Consider the following 17,103-nt stretch of genomic DNA (forward strand, 5'->3'; position numbering starts at 1 on the left):
GCGCCCCCGCTCGACCTTCTCACGTTCTACGGCTCACGTTTCATTTTCTGCTTGTAAATAAGTTGTTCTGCTCTAGATATATATTCATTCTTACAATTCGGTGATTTGTAAAGTCCATAAAAGAAGCTATGGCGTTTATAATGTACAATAATTGGCTGGATAAAAATAAGCTCTGGTCATCAAATTCAACTCATTTTAATTTGGAAAACAAACAAGTCACCATTACGTTAACATTAGTGGTCGTTATGTTAATGTGGATTTAATCTCTCTAGAAAGTTGTTTATTAGGTTAATAATTAAAGTCTATTATGCTATGATGTATTAGTGGCATCGCTAAGTTTAGAGTTGTCAGTTGTTTAAAATATTCCTGCAAATTATATGACTATATCATTAAGATTTTGTATGACTTTTATACAATTTTACACAAAATATAAGCATTCTTTAAATGAGTTTTAAGAGAAATATAAAGTACTACATTTTGTTTTAAAATGATGACTGAATAGTGAAGGAAAAATAGGAAATAAGTGTCCAGCACCTCGTGAAGTTTGGAGTGTAAAGAGCTTTATAATAACAAATTTCCAATTGATTTAATAAAAGTTTGGAAATTAACATTACTGAATGAGATGCTCTGAATTAGTTATGTCCTCCTCTCTGATTATTGGAATGGTTAATATTCAGATCACAGATAACAATTCTAATGCACAAATATTTATTTTGTCACACAATAAGCTGTTTAACAACCTCATTTAACACAAGGTATGTGAATTTCTTTAAACCTGTGACCTTTGTTGCTGCTCACTTTCTGTTCCTCAAGTTCCACTGGATGTTTCACCATGCAGCTATACAAGCAAGATATAGTTCATTAAAGTTCAGGTTCTATTTTTGCTGCTCCTGGAAAAAATCTGCTTCATAAACACCAGTGACAGCCACACTTTTAGAAAAGAAAATGAAGTTTAATCACACTGAAGTCTGAAATTATTTTAAATCAAATATTTAAGAGCAACAGATCTCATATTGTTAAGACAAAAGCCCTGTTCTACCTGTCCATCAGGTTCAGGACATTTCCCCATTTACAATTATAACAATAGATCTGCATTTGAGTGCTGACTCACTCCAGGCCACAATGCTCTTTGTGATGCAGCTAGCAGTGGGTCTGCTCTGTTCTTTTCAGCCTTTTCTAGTCTGTTCATCCTAGACTGAGGGATGCTGACACAAAAAGTAGACTAGGAAGAACCATGTTTACTTTATTTGAATAATCAGTCCTGTACGGGATGGGTGTACCTCTTAAGAACATGTGGGTCATATTTAATCTAAAATGTATTATTAATAAATTTGCATCAAGACAATTTATGAACCAGTACTGTGCCAAAGTCTTAGGCACAGTCTTAATATCAGTAAGCATTCCTTTTGCCTTTAATTGTAACAATCCAGTAAGATTTTTGTATGCATTAGTCTGACAACAGCCGTTATGCCTAAAACTGAGACAAGTTTAAATCAAGAAGAACTGTGGCAACGTCTCCAAGACGCTTGAAGAAACCTGAAGATGGACTTGATGGTGATATCAGATCATACTGGCTGTTGTCAGACTCCTTGTGCATACAAAAATCTCACTAGATTATTACATTTCATGGCAAAAGGACTGTTTGGAAATGTAAACTGATATATCCTACTGACACACCACAGCAAAAGATATAAATAACTGGCTTAAAACTTGTTTTGTTTTTTTTCACTGAGGTGCCAAAGACTATATATATATATATATATATATATATATATATATATATATATATATATATATATATAGGGGTCGGACAATGAAACACTGTCCAATAGTGTTGGAGGTTCCACGCCTATATATGGCCAATCTTCACTGATTTTACATTTCATCAGTAAGAGCAGAGTATAAAGGTTGAATTAGTAGAGCAATAGCACAGCTGTACATAAAATCTTGCAATCCACACAACATAATGGGAGACATCAGAGTTCAAAAGACAAATTGTTGGTGTGCGTCTCGCTGGCTCGTCTGTGACAGCAAGTCTTTGTGGGTTGTCGAGTGCTGTGGTATTCAGTGTAATGTCAGCATACCAACACAGGACGAACCACATCCAACAGGAGTAACTGTTGACGCAAGAGGAAGCTGACTGAAAGGGATGTCCAGGTACTAAAAAAAAAAAAAAACATAAAACCACTGCAGAATTAAATGCGCACTTCGACTCTCCTGTTTTCTTCCAAAACTGTTTGTCGGGAGCTCCACAGTCAATATTCATGGTCGGGCTGCCAAACCTTTAGTCATTCGTGTCAATGCCAAATGTCGGTTTCTTTGGTGCCAGCAGTGCAAATCTTGAGATGTGGACAATGTGAAATGTATAGTTCTTTGATGAGTCCACCTTCACTGTCTTTCACACATCCTTGGGAGTTGCAGTGTGGAGAAGCCCCAATGAAGCTTATAAGACCCGGACTGTTGCGTGCCCAGAGTGAAAAACAGGGGTGGATCAGTGATGGTTTGGGCTGCAATATCATGCCATTCCCTATGGTGCTTGATGGTCTCGTCACTGCCAAAGACTACCGAATCATTCTGGAGGACCATGTGCACCTAATGGTTCAAACATTCCCTGAAAGGGGTGCCGTGTATCAGCATGATAATGCACCAATACACACAGCAACACTTGTAACAGACTGGTTTGATGAACATGAAAGTGAAGTTGAACATCTCCCATGGCCTGCATGCAGTCACCAGATCTAAATTTGAGTCACTTTGTGGTACTTTGGAGGAGCAAGTCAGAAAACATTTTCTAACACCAGCATCACATAGTAACTTGGCCACTGTTCTAGAAGAGGAATGGCTCAAAATCTCTCTGGCCACTGTGAAGGACTTGTATCTATCATTCCCAAGACAAATCGATGCTGTATTGGCCACAAAAGGAGGCCCTACACAATACTAACCAGGTGTTTCAGCGCCATTGCCCAACCCATGTATATATATATATATATATTTTCTTTATGCAAAGTTCTCTTTCTTATTTTTTATTTTTATTATCTACATGAGATCCACCTGCACCAACAAGCACCCTCACATTACAATTTAAACATTTGTAAGCAACACTTGTCAAAATAATTTTCACATGGAAAGTGAGCTTAAAGGAATGGTTCACCCAAAAATATACTCACCCTTAAGTTGTTCCAAACCTGTATGAATTTCTTTGTTCTGCTGAACACAAAAGATGATATTTTGAACAATGTCAGAAACCAAACAGTTGATGGACCTCATTTACTTCCATAGTAGGCCTATTCATTTTTCCAACTAGTAAATGCGGTCCTTCATCTGTTTAGTTCCCATATTCTTCAAAATATCATTATAGCAGAAGAAAGACATTCATACAAGTTTGGAACCAAAGGGTTAGTAAATTATGACAGATTTTTCATTTTTGGTTTAACTATCCCTTTAAAAGGGCTGTTTTTGTACCTATAACAGCAAAAAAAAATTATTAATAATAATAACGCACATCTGGCTGCTAAAGAATTCAGGACTTTAATTCATAATGGGCCATATGAGCTGCCCAATAACCTATATCTGCCCCCAGGGACATCTCTTTAGAACTGATTCCATCTCAGAGGAAAGTGCTTGATGTAATTTGAACAGTATCAACAGTAACACAATCTTGTTTGAGGTTTTTAGTCTGTCTCATGTCAGGTAAAAGCCTTTTACAACTGAAGACTGCTGTCTATTTGACACCTTTAAAGAGTCAAATGAGGGTTTCTGGCTGCTGAGGCATTAAAAAAAATCTACACCTCAACCAAAAATGGTTGCAGTGTGTGTGTGTTCACTACTCATATGTGTGCACTAACTTGGACGAGTTAAATGCAGAGGACAAATTCCGAGTATGGCTTTCCATACTTGGCCTTCACATGTCACTTTCACTTTTCACTTTCAAATGCATTGGTGTGATGGGAACTGACCCAAAGTAAAAAGAAAATAAGAAATAAATAAATGGCACACTCACATTGTTTAAGGGGGGGAATGTCACAAAATCTCTCAAGAATATATGCAGGTCACGTTTCAATACAAAACCAAAATAAAAAAAAATAAAAGTCATTAAGTATCATTAAGACCATTATTGCAGTGAATAAAATAATGCAAAAAAAAAATAAAAATACAACAACAAACAAATGGGGATTTTGGGGTGGAATATGACCTGGAATTTTTATGACATTCACCCTGCTGATAACCAAAGGTCAAAATTCAGTATCAAAAAGTATGAGGTTAGACATTGGACCTGTTAATTAATGATGTAAGTAAAGTACATTGCACACTTCTGCCTATGTTTCTGCTTTCCTCTAAGAGGAAGCCATTATCTATTGTTTGAGCAAGTTGGCCAATCCCATATTTGAACAGATATACAGGTTTGCTCTGATGACCAAAGCTCTAAAAGTCCATTCAAATAGTTTCTTATGGCCCAAAAGATGCCACCATTATTCACAAGAATAGTTCACAGTAACAGTCAAGGCAAAAAGAATTCACAGTCTCACCTTAAGACCTTTTGCACAACTATCAGGTGCACTATGGTTCAAAAGTTTGGGGTCGGAAAATTGAAGGCCTGTTCAAACCAAGAACGATAACTAAATATATAACTCTATATTATTATCTGTTTAGCGTCAATACCAGCAGACGATATCGTTCTGTTTATTCTAAGCGCGTGCTGTCTGGCGCTTTAAATGCTCGAGCTCGTTACAGCAGGATTGATTCTGATTGGCTGTCAATGCAGGATAAAATCGTTCTGAAAGAGATTCCAACGATATCGTTTCTCTGTGCCGTTATCGTTATAGCTGTGGCGTGGACTCTGCTATTCTTTAATATTGAGAACGATTTTTAGAACTATATATTTATCTTCCTTGGTGTGACTGGGCCATTATTCAGGTTTTCTAAAAAGTATGCTCACCCAAGGCAGCATTTTTAGATCGAAAATGATCATAGTAATTTAATAATTTAACCCTTATGCGCTGTTCGTTTAGGGTGTACACTGTACACTCAGGATATTTGGGGTCTCAGTCACTTTATTAATGTTTTCATTGTACAGTTGTGTAGCTTTGGGGGATTTTAATACGTAAAACTCACTTTAAGGATGAAATACATTTCACATTTATTCCTGTAATGGCACTGAATTTTCAGTGTCACACGATCCTTCAGAAATCACTCTAATATTCTGATTTGGTGCTCAATAAACATTTCTAATATCAAACTGAAAACTGCCGCTCAATATTTTTGTGGAAATGTGGTTTCTGCAGTTCAGGATTCTTTGCTGAATAGAAAGTTCATAACGGTTTATTTAAACAAAAATCATAACCGACACTTATGATCAATTTTATGCATGCTTGCTGAACAAACGTATCAATCTTGCCGACCCAAAACTTTTGAATGCGAGTGTACCTCCATTTTTCTTCTGCTTTATCCAATGCATTTCAGAACATATCTCATATTAACGTGTTCACCTCAGTAGGGTGTGTTAATTTTCTCAATTTTTTTTATTAGAGATGGAAACCGACAGTGTATGTTTACAGATCTTTAAATATGTTTATATTAACATCTGTGATTCAGTGTGCCTGTGCAGTATTTGCATGTCATTTGTATGAAAAAGTGGCGGCATCATTTAAATTTTGCAGCTCCAGCTGAATGTACCAATATATCTTGCTAATGTGTGTTAATTCCAGTGCAAAAGCCAACCGGGCAAACTTACATAATGGTGATTAGTTCCGTTAAAGCAGTTCCTAATCATAGAGCAAAGAAACACAATCTCAAAAAAGGACAAATAAAGAAAGATAAAGTGTTTCCGCCTGTCAAACATATAAACAACGTATGAACAAACAAACAGTAGAGACAGAATATGAAAGAGGGCACTTCTGTGGGGTTTCTGTTCGGTCATGGGTTGTATTTATGAGTGTTCAGGTTTCAATTTCGAAAGCCTGCGTCCAGCAGCGGGAGATGGCAGCGTAATAGCTTCGAGTGTCACTCTGAGTCCGTATTCTGTCAAACCTGGTGTCAATGGGGCTCCGCTCAATTCGGTTTCTCCAGTACCGCCCAGTCTAGCCTGTCACCATAGCAACAGAGACACTAGCCAATGCCGATACTCGGAGGAGGGTTTAGGCTCCTCCCACTCATCACCATACTAAGATCACTTAACAGACATACAGCTGAGGAGGGATGAATGCACAGTTGGGTGGTGCCATCAATCCCTACCCCAAGAGGTATATCTTTATTAGGATACAAAATCACTTGTCCTGTCTTAGAGATAAGAGAATCACAGCCAGGACACCTCGGAGGGCCAAGGGGAGGGGTGGCTCCAGGTGGACAGACTCTCGAAGCTCAGCTTGCAGCCGCTCGGGCCATCAGATCCTCCAGCGCCTTGTCCTGGTCATTATTGTGCACAAGCAATACCTCTTTAATAGTGTTCCTCTCAAAGCCCATTTCCCCAAACCGTGACATCAGCTGCAGAAACTCAAAAGCCTATGGGAGAGAATGTTGCATTAATATAAAAACGTATAAAATACAAAGACTTTTTAATTCCATAGAACATAAAAGGACATGTAATGCAGAATGTCCCGAATGGGCACATTTTATTTACCTCACTTAAACAACACTTTGTTCTCACAAAGTAGTTTAAATTCAACATTCAGTGTTTTCAAGCACATGAAAACAAGTACACATGCAAATGTATATTCAAATTAGACAGTAGATAGCCATTCAGTCTGTGTGTGTATTTGAGGCTGTCAGAATTCACAAACCTTTTCCTCTGATCCCTGGTACATCTCCAAGCACTCCTCCACAGCAGTCGCATCAAAACCTCGATCGCACAGTCGACTGTGAGTAAACAGGTATTCCAGTACCTACGAATGAGCCAAACCGCATAACAACTAAGTACTTAAAGAGTCTCATTTAATCGTTTACATGAACCACACTATCACAGAGACTGGAAGTAAGGATAATCAAGACTAAAAAGTGACCTGTTCCACATTCTGTCCTTGTCTTTGCATGGCTTTGAGAACACCCTCGTAAGAATAACCCATGCCCACAACCGTCTCCACACACTGTCGTTCACTGGGAGAAAGGCCGAGAAGGATAGTGGCAGCAGTCGGATGATTAGTAGCTGTGACGGAGTTTGACTGCAGAAACGTTTAGAAGAAAATCAGTTTCAACCTAGGCTCATTATAAAAACATGCCTCTACCTACATTGTGGCAAAACTCCAAAATGTACCTATACATAAAATTCACTGCAGTTTCCTGCTGAAATGACCAATAGTGGCAGTAAAACACCAACAACCTTTTGGCCGCGTTTGTCCAGCAAAGCGTTTTTAGCAAGCTCTGCTGAAAATGCCTTGCTGTGGGCGTTTGAGAGCGTTTTGGCAGCGCAACGGTTTTTTTTCAGTTGAGAGACGCTTTGCTTGCTAGAATACGGAATATCCGCGGGAGTGTTACTAGTATCTCATTTCACAGATAGTTTGTTTCTATATAAAATGTCGATACAATGTAAAGTATTTAATCTGGCTCTTGTTTAAAATTATTTTGTTCCGTTATTATGCTTCTTGTTGACATCTGTTGACGTTGCACAAGCAGAATGTGGCGGTTGGTCGGTGTTGTATTTATCCCGGCCCTCCTCCACTGTGATTGGACGGTAAAAAGTGACAGATAACTTAATTTATTTAAATATATGTATATAATTAAAGGGTTAGTTCACCCAAAAATGAAAATTCTGTCATTAATTACTCACCCTCATGTCGTTGGACACCCGTCAGACCTCCGTTCATATTCGGAACACAAATGAAGTCGTGCATTAAGCCACGTGTCCACCAAGGCGTTTTTATCCAGCTGAAAACGTCTCGCTGTGGGCTCTTGAGAGCGTTTTGGCAGCGCAGCGGTTTTTTTCAGTTGAGACTCTTTGCTTGTTATGATACGGAATAAACGCGGAAGTGTTACTAGTATCTCATTTCACAGATCGTTTGTTTCTGTATCGATTCTATATAAAAATGCTGATACAATGTAAAGTATTTCCTCTGGCTCTTGTTTTAAATTATTTTGTTCCGTTATTATACTGCTTGTTTTCATCTGTTGACGTTGTACACGCAGAATGTGGCGGTTGGCCGGTGTTGTAGTTGTCCCGCCTCTCCTCCACTGTGATTGGACGGCTGGGTGAAAAGTGACAGTGATGAGCGCTGCGTTTTGCTCAAAATTGAACATTCTTCAACTCTCGGCGACCAGTAAAAAACGCTGAGGGCTCATGTGCCGCTCAATTAGACATGTGCCGGTATACGGTAATACGATATACCGCAATAATTAACATGCACAATATTGTTATCGTGGGCACTTCAAAATACCGTGAATAATTATTTCTTACGAATTATTCAGATTTTTAGAATGCATTTTAAGAATACTTTACCCATCACCCGTTTAAAATGAACAACAAGTCAAAAACGGAATGCGCACGGTTGTAAATAAACCATGCATGAGCCGAGCACATGGCGGAACGAGTGAAGGAGACGAGCTGAAGTGCAGATTCACTCTCTGACAGCAGAGGGCGCTGGCAGAACAGCAGAAATGCAGCCGTTTCCCCGGTAACTCTCGTAAACAAAACAATACGGTGCTCATCACATAACCTAATACTTAATACTTAAAGACTTTAGGCTATTCATTTTCAAACTTAAACATTTTATATTTTAATCTAGACTAAATTACATGCCCTAGATATTGTTTGAATATGTTCTGCAATGTTGTTCAGTCACACACTTTACAATAAGGCTGTATTATTTAAAATGAGTTCATTCATTAACAAATTGACAATGAAAAATACTTCTAAAGCATGTATTAATCTTGGTTAAATGCAAATGTCAGCAAAATAATAACACATTATTAAAATCAAAAGTTGTAACTGTATTATTTAATGGACCTGAGCTAACACTAACAGTTCCTTTTTTTAACTAACATTATCAAAGAATGATAACTGTAAAAATGTAGCTATTCGCTCTTTGTTAATGTTAATGCATTAACTAGTGAGACCTTATTGTAAAGTGTTACCTATTGTTCTTTATAATTCTTTAGCACTTTAATCTGTTTTAAATATTTGTTTACTTTATACAGTTTTGTATATTGCTTTATTGTATTTAAATGTTTGGTTCTTTTTGTTATAAGAAAGTTTTTAAACCTGTTATAGAATGACAACACTTTTTTTTGCAACGAATTTCAATATCGTGATAATACCGTATACCGTGATAAAAGCTTCAGCAATTAACCGCAACATGAAAATTTAATACCGGCACATGCCTACGAAAAATACTCGCTCAGCGCCTCGTTACGCTCATGGCGTTCTAAAAACGCGGCGCTCCCATTGAAAACAATTGAATACGCCAGCCAGCAGCGTGAAAAAACGCTTTGGTGGACACACGGCCTTAGGCATGTGCGGGTCTTATTATTGATGCGCAAACAAACCGTGCATGTGTATTTATCGTTATAACATATTTCTGCATGAATACAGTTCAGAATATTCACATACTTGACTAAATTAATGTACTGTGAGTGTATTATAACGGATGCTCGTCGAAGAAGCGCGTTTTGGATACATTAGTACGTTATGTACACATGGGAATCAGACGCTCTAAACATAGACATGATTGCTTATTCTGACAGAGAAACTGTTCACTGATGACATCAACCCACCTTCAGATTGCCGAGTTTCCACTTATTCAGAATTCAGAATACAAAATTTGTATTTTGGTGAGTTTAATCATTCTGAATGGAGACGTATAGTTACTATATGCAGTCCTTTGGCATCTTCCTGTGGCCTTGTTTGGTATGGCAGGTTGACTTGTGCTTCTTTGTTTAAGTTACTGTATAACTGAGCAGAGCAAGTACTTTTACGTTGTAAAGAATATCAGCAGTGAAAGTATGTTTGCAAAAAAAGAACACTGGAAGTTTAAATCTATCTTGAATTAATTTTGTTTAAAAGTAATAACACTATAATACAAATGTTTTTTTGTGAATTAAAAAGGTTGGATGGGGCGGGGGTCCTTGCGATATTAATTCAGAGAGGAAGGGGGTAAAAAAGGTGGAGAACCACTGGTGTAGGGGCTACTTTATTTTTTTAAAGCTACACTGTGTGATATTTTCCCCCATCTAGCGGTGAAAAGGTACAGTGCCCTCCACAATTATTGGCACCCCTGTTTAAGATGTGGTCGTGGACTTCTAAAAATTCTCCTTTTTTTTAAACAACATAGAACCCAAATGCAAAAAAAGACAAAAATCCAACCTTTCATTTTATTACATTACTTTGGTGGTAAAAAAAAATCACACATTTAGAAAAAAACTAAAACTTGAAATCATGTGTCCCACAATTATTGGCACCCCTGATGTTAATTCTTTGTACAACCCCCTTTTGCCAACAAGACAGCACTTAATCTCCTCCTATAACATTTCACAAGATTGGAGAACACAGAGAGAGGGATCTTTGACCATTCTTCTTTGCACAATCTTTCTAGATCATCCAGTGTCCTGGGTCCTCTCTTATGCACTCTCCTCTTTAGCTCGCCCCACAGGTTTTCAATTGGGTTGAGGTCTGGGGACTGATATGGCCATGGGAGGACTTTGAGTTTGTGACTGCTGAACCATTTTTGTGTAGATTTTGCCACATGTTTTGGATCATTATCCTGCTGAAAGACCCAATGACAACCCATCTTCAGCTTTCTGGCAGAGGCCATCAGGTTTTTATTTAAAATGTCCTGGTAGTGCAAAGCGTTCATAATGCCATGCACCCTAACAAGGTTCCCAGGGCCTTTGGAAGAGAAACAGGCCCACAGCATCACAGATCCTCCACCATACTTCACGGTGGGCATGAGGTGCTTTTCGGCATACTCATCTTTTGTTTTAGGCCAGACCCACTTAGAGTGTTTGTTGCCAAAAAGCTCAATCTTAGTCTCATCTGACCAAAGCACACGATCCCAGTTGAAGTCCCAGTACCGCTTAGCAAACTCCAGACGTTTACGTTTGTGAGTGTTAGTGAGAAAAGGCTTTTTTCTTGCATGCCTCCCAAACAGCTTGTTGGCATGTAGAGAGTGTCTGATGGTTGTTTTGGAGACTTTGTGACCCCAAGATGCCACTCTTTGATGCAATTCTGTGACAGTGAGCTTAGGACATTTTTTTACTTCTCTTACCATCCTCCTCATTGTGCGTTGTGGCAATATAAACTTGGGACCTCTTCCAGCCTTGTTTGTCACTGTTCCAGTTGTTTTAAACTTCTTAATGATTCCTCTGACTGTAGATACGGGCAAGTTAAGGCGATTGGCTATTTTCTTGTAGCCATTGCCTGACTTATGAAGGTCGACACACATCTGCCTTACTTGAATGGTGTGTTCTCTTGTCTTTGCCATGTTGACAAATGAGTAAGAGAATTAGGCCTTTGTGTCACGTAATTTTTATACCCCAGGGAAACAGGAAGTCATGAATTACTAATTAAAAGTTCCTAGATACCCTGACCAACTTTAGCAACTACAGAAAAATATATTTAAAAAAAAATCAATTAAATTTTTCAGAGGAATTGTTAGGGGTGCCAATAATTGTGGGACACATGATTTCAATTGTTTTTTTTTTTTCTAAATGTGTGATTTTTTTTACCACCAAAGTAATGTAGTTAATGTAACTTGTACTTTTTCTCTTTTTTTGCATTTGGGTTCTATGTTGTTTAAAAAATAAGGAGAATTTTTTGAAGTCCACGACCACATCTTAAACAGGGGTGCCAATAATTGTGGAGGGCACTGTATATGACAATCCAGTGAATATTAGTTTCTGTTCCTCTCAATTTCGTTTTAACTCCTACGGTGGCCGATTTAGTCCAAGATTAAACATGGCTTCCAGTTCGACCTCGTCCACATTCGACACGGTGCCATCGAGTGTTAAAACGCGACAGGCGAAGCTTGAATTTACGGGTATGTCCCTCTTTAGCTAATGTACTTTCAAGATGGAGGGGCAACATGGCGACCGGCATTCAAACCCCTCACCCGTATGTATTTTCAATGGCATATTATAAACTTACGAGAATACTTTATTACTTGAAAGAAGTAAATATACATTAATGAGCACATATATTTTTGAAAGAACTAAGTGTTTTTAGCTAAGAATAAACTTAAAAAAGTTACACAGTGGACATTTCATTTTTTTTCCCCCGATACGTACAACAAGCAATATGAAATAAAACATTGCCAAATTCAAGCAAACTGAACACGCTTTTAGCGCTTTTTAGCTGGACTTTTTATTTTTGAAAATATTGAAAAACGTGCAAGAAGCTACGTAATATAATTTTGCAATTCTTTCCAATTAACGTGGGTTGACTATTTTACTAATGCAATGCCATTTTACAATACCTGCTTCGGTGTCCCATTCTGAGCATAGACAGGTTGCTCTTGGGGGAGTGTCGTGTTGGTATTCGACGCTGTTCTCTGCAGGGATGGCGGCGTGCCGTTGGACAGACTGCGTGGTGGGTAAACACTGAGAGGAGGTTCTGAGGGGGAGTCTGCTGCGTCTGAAAGCTTGGGGAAAGTCAGTGAGCGAATATTACATGGGCGGTCGGCATCAGTCTGTCCCCCCACAACCCCACCCCGGTCTAAGTCCAGCAGTCCAACCAGTCCATTGGGTTTATGGAACATTCCTGCTTTGGCCTGTAGAGGAGGAGGCGAAGTACTTGGAGAAGTGGGCCGATTTTCTGCTGGAGGAAGCGGAGGAGGCGAAACAGATGACTGCGGTTGACTCTGCAGGATATTCCGCAACTCCTCTTTGTCATCCAGTGTCTTAAGCTCAAGTTTGTCAAAAGGGTCCTCCTCTCGCTCAAAGTCAGCCAAGTTCAGACTCTGCGGGACCGGGTTGCTAGGTGCTGGTCGCATCTGTCCAAAAGAGGGGGCTGGGAGAGGCGTAAGGATTGCGTTGTGCCATAGCCCAGCTAAAACCGGATTCAATGCTGGTGGGACAACGTCCTGCTCATCAGAGGGGCGGGCTTTCTTCCCCCCAACCAATCCAGCATCTGCATCCTGAGCAGCCTGCCTCTCGTTTTCAGAGTCCACCCGGGCGACCTCCGCTGCTCGAGCCTCTGCGGCTCGTGCTTTGGCGAGCTCCTCCCCCCACTGAACGCTTCGCCGCTCTAGACTGAAGTCATACTGGAGTAAAAGCGAATTAATTAATTATTTCTGACAAAAACACTTGTATGATGGGAAGTTAAAGGGAAAATCAGACTTACTTGCAGATCCAAGAGTTTGGAATTACAGTCGGACAAGGAGAAGCCAATGGGAAGACCCACTTTTGAGGGACAGCGGAATTTCTCATTGAGCTTGAAGGGAACATCATCAAGGTAGCTGACGGGTCCTTGAAACATCAAGTGAAGTAACAGAAGAACAAGGAAACCAAATGATTTTAAAATTAGTCCTTTGTTGATGTTGTATTTTTAATTTTGTTCTCTATAAAAAAAACTAAACAATTGGCTGACTCACCGTTGTTGTGGATATCTGATCCAGACTTCCTCGCAGCCATTTAGAGTAACTAATGAAATACACAAACAACATAAATACACACAAACTGTGGACAGTTACTTATTTTCTCTTCCTTGACTTTGATTTTTCACTATAGAAGTTGCAATGTTAACATTAAAATGACAATATTTATCCAATAGCGCATAACAAGCAAGGTTTGAGATAATCTTTGGGCTATACATTGTCAAAATTGGCCAAGTATAAGAAAGAGAATTAGAATTGTATTGTCTAAGATAACAACAGAATTGCTTGGTTGAGTGATTAGATTTAAGAGACTGATGAAATATGCTATTTAAATTCAACTTTAATTGCTGTAATAATCTAACTATTGATCTACAAAGAAAAATATGTCTAACTATTCATCTACAAACTATTTAATACAAAAAAATTACACAAACTAAACTGAAACTACGTCATAACCAATGGAAAACTGATCAGCAATCAGTTTGACCTATATAATACACTACTGGTTAAAAGTTTGTGGTCTGTAAAATTGAGGAAGGAAGTCTTTTTCCAGGGCTGTATTTATTTGATTAAAAATACAGTATTTGTGAAATATTATTATTACAATTTAAAATGTCTTTTTTTTCCACATGAGGGCAAAACTGTTGTTGTTGAACGCTGAACATTTTATGATTATTTATTAAACTGATTCTTTATGAATAGAAAGTTCAAAAAAACAAAATTAATCTGAAATGTTATGTAAAAAAATTTAATATCTTTACAGGCACTTCATTTCTTTTTTTTTTTATTCCTTACTGACCACAAACTTCTGAACGGTAAAATATTTACCATTAATTTTACTTAATCGGGTATCAACTGTAATGATGTATTTTGTATATTGTTTGCATTAATTACTCTTTACATAACATTTATTCAAGTTTAAAATGCATAGCATTTTAATCTAAAAAAAAGAGTTAACCATTCCCAAAACACATATGAAAAAAAAATAATAATAATAATGCATATTATAGTATGTTTTCGTTGCTGTCTAATGATTTGAAAATGAAGGCTACATATCAGTAATCTGATACTTTCAAATACTTAAAAAAAAAAAAAAAAAGTCAGATCACTAGAAAACACAGCATATTCCAAAGAATCGCTTGGACTTTTCTTTTGAAAATGTAAACAAACAACAGTAAACTGTAAGCTCCTACATTTACAGGAAGTTTACAACCTAAAAAAAACAAACATATCAATAAACTACGCACAACTGACAATCTACTTCATGATAACCAGGGAACTAGCCCAAAACTGTATCACAAGCTGACAAACAGGCTGATAAAACCGGTTCAATGTCAGACTCATTTCACCACCCATGATGTCTTACATAAAAAGCATAGCAGCTGATCAGGGATAAAAATCATAACCAGTCTGTTGACTACATACAGCTTTGTTGCGTAGTAATAAAGACAATGCATATGCCATACAGACAGCAATCTAAATGAGTCCAATACCAGTTTAAATTCAACAATATTTTTTTTTACTGATGAGAGAGCCTTGCGAAGTTGGTTTATATTGAAACTGGATGATGACACATATTTCTTCCTGGCTTCTTACCAAGCTATTACGATTTTCTCATTTCGATCGGTCATGTCAATCAAATAACTAAAATATGTATGACCTAAAACCAAAGATCTGGTACGTAAGAAGTAGAAAAGCACAGAAATGAACGTGGGCATCTGGTTAAAAACAACTGTCTAGTTGCGTTTCAGTTCAGGTTAGTGAAGCGACCTAACAGGGCCCGACTTCTTCTGCCACCGCCCCTCAAACTGTCCCTGCGTGTCCCACCGGCGTCCTTACCAGTATCTGCTCTGTCTTCAGTCTCCGAATAGGTCTCTCAGTTGTCCTCGGACATACAAGCTCCGGTCGACGCTCTCAAATGAGGAGATTTACTGAAAACCGAGTATATTTCCTGCTTCATCGCGGAACGCCATCTTGGTTTGACCGCCTCCTTTGGTTCCTGTGTGACGACATGCGTTGCCGCTGAAGGATGGCAGATTCAACCAATCAGCGAGGAGCTGTGGAGGAGACGTCATCATCTGTGTCGGCCTTTGCACATGGGTTCAGCACGGGTTTGAGACCATCACCCTGGAAAAGGAATGTTTTGATCTATTTTAGTTTGTTGGATATGGTTAGTGAACTGTAATAACCATAAAGTAAAATATAGATAAAATAGAGACTCTGTGTTTGTCCAAACGATTTCAAAAGTAGACCAGTAATCAACCTATCTATCTATCTATCTATCTATCTATCTATCTATCTATCTATCTATCTATCTATCTATCTATCTATCTATCTATCTATCTATCTATCTATCTATCTATCTATCTATCTATCTATCTATCTATCTATCTGTCTGTCTATCTGTCTGTCTGTCTGTCTGTCTATCTGTCCTAAGATAGATAGATAGATAGATAGATAGATAGATAGATAGATAGATAGATAGATAGATAGATAGATAGATAGATAGATAGATAGATAGATAGATAGACAGATAGATACATAGATAGATACATAGATAGATACATAGATAGATACATAGATAGATACATATATGGGCCATTTTTGGCTTTTCAGACTTCTGTGACATATTGCGATGTGTAGTCAAAACATTAAATCCACACCCAATACCATTTTAAAAACCCCTGTGTCCTAATCAAATCAAAAGAGAACATGCAAACCACACATACATAAAACAAATGATAGACATATCAGTGCTCTTAGTGCAAGTCTGAGAGCTTCTAATATGGGGCAGTGAAAAGTCAATGTTAAAAGGCCAAAATCACCTTGATTTATGTAGAATAGTAAAATCTTCTTATGTTAGTAATTCTCTTGGTTATGGATAGATGAAACAAAGATAATTGAACATTATCAGACAAATAATACAATATGATATTTTGATGCATTTATTATAAAGACATTACAGTTTTTCTCAGTCGCTTTGGTACATTTCTCGAATCATCCTCAGCATTTGCAAAATAGTAAGTGCATTTCTCAAAACAATTCGTAGAAATAGCAAAACTCCATGGATTACCTGCAAAAGCCAGTCTCTTGCTCAAAATCCTTAGTTCATCTCTCAAAAGTCAATATCTGTGTCAATGAACATGTCAGTGCCATCAGAATGACAAGTCCTTCTGTCATTGTGTACGGATAAGACGGTCAAATTGCTTAGTCATGTTGTCAATGTAACCGTGTACACTGGAGGGATGTTCTGATGTAAATATGGCTAAAGTTTTGATGACAATTATTGTAAATTGTAGGTTACACCTTAGTGTATGTGGGAGTTTGAATACAAGAGACTGGACAAGATTCACATTTACGCTTTTACTGTTTGTACTGTAATTTGTTGACAGACCATGTCATTGCGATACAGAAAGGAAAATACAGCACTGCATAGCACAAAGAAAAAAAACACACACACAAAAAAAAAAATGTGAACGTCTAATGGAAATGTATAGAAATATGCTTGACATATTATGACAACTTGTTCAACCATTTTGCATGTAAAGACTTATGCTAATGCCTAAATGTTGTGGGGGGTGAGACTATT

At 37.9% G+C, this 17,103-nt stretch overlaps 1 protein-coding gene across 2 annotated transcripts; it reads right to left on the reverse strand.

Annotated features, from left to right (window-relative positions):
- Positions 1–3,001: 3,001 nt before the first annotated feature.
- ubap1 (ubiquitin associated protein 1) lies at positions 3,002–15,519 on the reverse strand. Of its 2 annotated transcripts, XM_079835440.1 has the most exons (7): positions 15,354–15,519; positions 13,512–13,560; positions 13,262–13,386; positions 12,396–13,181; positions 6,996–7,154; positions 6,777–6,878; positions 3,002–6,498 (listed from the first exon to the last, which is right to left on the reverse strand). In XM_079835440.1, the coding sequence occupies exons 2-7, from the start codon at positions 13,549–13,551 to the stop codon at positions 6,358–6,360; spliced, it is 1,353 nt and encodes a 450-aa protein (XP_079691566.1). In that variant the 5' UTR covers positions 13,552–13,560; positions 15,354–15,519; the 3' UTR covers positions 3,002–6,357. The 2 variants fall into 2 exon arrangements, with proteins under 2 accessions (XP_079691566.1, XP_079691567.1); XM_079835441.1 differs by lacking the exon at positions 6,996–7,154 and having other exon boundaries at positions 3,035–6,498.
- Between the last annotated feature and the right edge of the window lie 1,584 nt (positions 15,520–17,103).

The sequence above is a fragment of the Gobio gobio genome, assembly GCF_949357685.1.
Source record: "Gobio gobio genome assembly, chromosome: 14".
Classification (NCBI taxonomy): Eukaryota; Metazoa; Chordata; class Actinopteri; order Cypriniformes; family Gobionidae; genus Gobio; species Gobio gobio.